This window comes from Microcebus murinus, chromosome 3 (assembly GCF_040939455.1).
Source record: "Microcebus murinus isolate Inina chromosome 3, M.murinus_Inina_mat1.0, whole genome shotgun sequence".
Lineage (NCBI taxonomy): Eukaryota > Metazoa > Chordata > Mammalia > Primates > Cheirogaleidae > Microcebus > Microcebus murinus.
In genome coordinates this window covers 61,045,734-61,049,695 of record NC_134106.1, presented here as the reverse complement: position 1 = coordinate 61,049,695, position 3,962 = coordinate 61,045,734, and the positions used below count along the sequence as shown (strand labels likewise).

The window sequence follows — 3,962 nt, the reverse complement described above, 5'->3', positions numbered from 1 at the left end:
GGGACTAGGGTGGGTCACAGACAGCACCAGGTGTGCCGAGTGGGAGATGCTCCAGACCTGAAGTGCCACAGCAAGAGAGGTCTAGGGCATCAGGGAGGGAGCACCCGGTGCTGTTCCCTGCGTACCCGCTCCAGCCACATTTCCCAGTGACCACAAAGGGGAATGCACACTGGGCTCCCTGCTGAGTCAGCTCAGCTCTTTGACCCTGAGGTTGATGATTATCAGACCCCCAGGGGCCAGCCAATGAGGGGACCGAGAATCCACGCCTGTTCCCGGAGGTGTGGCAGTCCCTGGACAGTCTCTCCTTGGTGCCATCAGAGGTTTAGGGCTCAGGCTGCGCTGGACACTCAAAGCTCCTGTGGTTCCAGGTGAGGGACGGGTAGAAGGACAGAACTCTGAGTTGGACCTTCCTCGAGATCTTGAGGCTGGGCCATTCTTGGTATTTGCCTCTTATGGCATCTCAGCAACGTAAAACTATGCAGTCAAGGGAAAGAGCCCTTGCTGAAACTTGTGCTTGTGAGGACAGGATTTCTGCAATATATGGTCCCTGAAGAGGGATGAAAAGGTTGGGGACATTAGCCTGGCTGCTGCAGGTGTCATCCCAATATACCAAGAAGCTGAGAGAGCCAAAAAAGGGGGAAAAAAGGTAGACAGGAAGATAGTTTATATATCATTGCTTTATAGAACTTATTATAGTCTCAAAACAGCCCCACAAAGCAGGTTTTATTTTACCCTGTTCTACAGATGAAGAAACATAGGCTCAGAGAGGTTACGGGAGCTGCCCAAGGTCACACAGCTATAAAGCGAGGGAACCAGGATTTAAATGCTGGTCTTTTGGACTGTCCCTTCTCGCAGTGGAGGTGGCCTGCTTCTCCAGAGCAAAAGCCAAAAGACACCTTCTGGATCAGGGTCTCCCCGTCCCTGCGAGGCTGCGAGGCATGGGGCACTCACGTGGCTTTCTGTCTCTTCTCCAGGGCTGCCGGGAAGGTGTGCGGGGACTCCTCACTGTCTCTGTTGGACCTTAACATTCAAGACGCAGAGGTCTCCCCATGGCCCCTTATCTCATCCGAAAATACCAGGAGAGCGACCACAAGTGGGTCGTGGGCTTGCTCTCCCGGGGAATAACCGAGCACATTCCCGCCACTTTCCGCCACGTGCTGAAGCTGCCCCGGACTCTCGTGCTCTTACTTGGGGGGCCCCTCGCCCTACTCCTGGTCTCTGGATCCTGGCTCCTGGCTCTCACATTCAGCCTCGCCCTCCTCTCCGTTCTGTGGTTCCTTGCTGCACGTCCCTGGAGGCAGTACGTGGACATGACTTTGCGCACAGACATGGCTGACATCACCAAATCCTACCTGAGTGAGCCTGGCTCCTGCTTCTGGGTGGCTGAGTCTGAGAAGAAGGTGGTGGGCACAGTGGGAGCTCTGCCCGTTGATCACCCCACTTTGCAGGAGAAGCGGTTGCATCTGCTTCGCCTCATTGTGTCCTCTGAGCACCGTGGTCAGGGGATAGCAAAAGCCCTGGTCAGGACTGTCCTCCAGTTTGCCCGGGACCAGGGCTACAGTGAGGTTGTCCTTGACACCACCACAATGCAGGTGTCAGCTCTGGGCCTCTACCACGGCATGGGCTTCCGCAAGACAGGCCAGTCCTTCCCAAGCATGAGTGCGAGGCTAGTGGATCTTCATGAAGTTTATTTCATCCGCCGCCTCCCCTGTGCTCAGATGGGGGGCTGCTGATCTTCTTCCTTGTGCATCGGTCAGGAGGCATCCTCCGTGCTGCAGCAATTAGCAGAGCTGCCTTTCAGTGCTGACACAATAAAAGCTTATTGGCCCTTCACATCAGAGCCCCAGTGTCTGGTGGGGTGGTGGCGTATGGGGTAATGGTCCATTTAGTTTTTGTGGGTCATGTCTGTTTAGTTTTGTAGTGCCATGATAATGTTGCATAACAAATTAGCCCAAACAATAATAAGCAATTATTTAGCACACGAGCCTGCAGGTCAGCAGTTTTGGCTGGGCTTGGCTGGGCAGCACCTCTGGTCTCAGGTGGCTGAGCCAACCCCACTGTCAAAGGTCATGTGGTTGGCTAAAGTGACAGGGTGATGGAGCTCTCATATCCCAGCAGCTGAGCTCAGGCATGGTTTTCAGGTAATTGCAGAGAAGGAAAAACAGAAGCATAAATGAGGAAATGCACTTTGAAGCAGCTGTCGCATGTGCTGACACCCTGGACCTAGGGGAATGGACGGACCTGCCTCTGTAGAGAGAGTAGCCGCAAAGTCGCGTGGCAAAGGGGTGTGACTTGGCTGTGTGGAAGATTTGGGGACAATGACATAGTCAATCTGCTCTAGGTCCAAAGTCTCTGAGAAGGAAGAAGGTGGCTGGGGATAGAACATGGAATTCAACATGAGGTCAACCTGGACTCAGGCAAGTGACCTCAGGAGGACTGTGGGGAGGCTGGGCATGGGGTCCCCCTCTTGTGTTTGGGAAGAGGGCATGGGATTGTGCATTTCCAAGATCTGTCACACTTGGGACCCAGCCTCTGTCCCCCAAAGCTGAGAGACTCCAGATTTTCACAGGTGCTTGGGGTCTGACCGCATCAGGCACTAAGCCTCAACGTGGCAAGTTGGGACTCGGCCTGTGCTGATGTTGGGGCACCAAGCCCCTTTCCCAGCTAGTTCATCACCAACATGGGTGCCCCTGTGGGTGGTCTGGAGCCTCTCACTGGGTCCTTCCAACCAACAGGCCAAGTCCTTGGCTTGTTACCAAAAGCTCAGCACTTGTCCACGAGGCTAAATCAGAAAAACAAAGACAAGTGGTTGAAGAGAAGGAAAGAGATGTTTATTACTTTCCTGACAAAGGAGGAAAAATGCAGACTATTATCGCCAAATCCAGTTTTTCTACCTCATATAAGAAAATATAGAGCTTTTAAGGGGAGGGTTCTCAGGCTCAGGATATTGTTGTCAACTACTGTTGATTTTTCTGATCCGTTTATCTTAAGCATCTGTTGCCCCCCCCCCCCACTGGTCTTGGGTATCTCGGGACTGACTGCGGGTCCTCCATAGCTTCTGCAATGCAAAAGACAAAGAAAACCCTCCCCTGCCCAGCTGCTGGTCTCAGGCTGGGAATCTGGTTTTAGTGAAAGACAGAATTAACACTCTAAAGAGTGAGACCTGAAGACTGGACAGCAGGAGTAAAGAAGAAAAAATAAGAAAAAAAGAAAGAATTTCAAATTAAAAATTAAAAAATAAATAGTGAGAGGGTTTTGCAAAGAAAACAATCCTCTGGCTGACCAAGCCAAGCCAAGCCTCTTGCCTGGGGCCTAAAAAACGGGGGAAAATAATGTGTTTTATTGAGAAACAAAAACCACATTATTTTCCCCCGTTTTTTAGGCATTCTCTCTGTTATGGGCTGATCCAGGAAGTCCAGGTGCCCTTTCATCCACCATCTTGTGATGCAGAGGCTGTATTTGGGGTCTTCTCCAGCCCTGGAAGTGTACCCTGCTTATAATGGACCTCTGAAGGGTCAGCCAGGAGACACCAGACATACTCCTGCCAACTGGCTTTGCAGGCAGGTTTCACCTAAATGAGACCCTTTCCCACGAGTTTGGCATAGTTCCAAGCATTCATGCTGCTGCCTGGAACCACAGGCCTCTGGTCTGCCCTCTACCCCTCTGTGCTGGTCTCTTTTCCCCCTGGCCACGTGGGCCACCGCACTCCTCTCTGCCAGGCCATCGGCCTCCTCAGGGCCGCCTCCCTTGTGCTTCTCTGAAAACCTAGCTATGGAATCCCGTTGTCAAATGCCCCCCAAAGCTGGTGTTTTAAACCAGGAGTCCTCAAACTAGGGCCCGTGGGCCACATGCCGCCTGCCTAGGACATTTATCCTGCCCGCCGGGTGTTTTTGCCACCGCTGCCTGTCCTGCTTAGCAGCCGACTCATCCCGGGCCCACAGTGCGCACGTGTGGAATGTGCG

The 3,962-nt window shown here is 52.8% G+C and overlaps 1 protein-coding gene across 1 annotated transcript; it reads left to right on the top strand.

Moving 5' to 3' along the window:
- The first annotated feature begins 292 nt into the window (after positions 1-292).
- On the top strand, positions 293-1,833 carry LOC105866750 (N-acetyltransferase 8B-like). Its single transcript, XM_076000471.1, has 2 exons — positions 293-368; positions 975-1,833. The coding sequence occupies exon 2, from the start codon at positions 1,050-1,052 to the stop codon at positions 1,731-1,733; it is 684 nt and encodes a 227-aa protein (XP_075856586.1). The 5' UTR covers positions 293-368; positions 975-1,049; the 3' UTR covers positions 1,734-1,833.
- Positions 1,834-3,962: the final 2,129 nt, after the last annotated feature.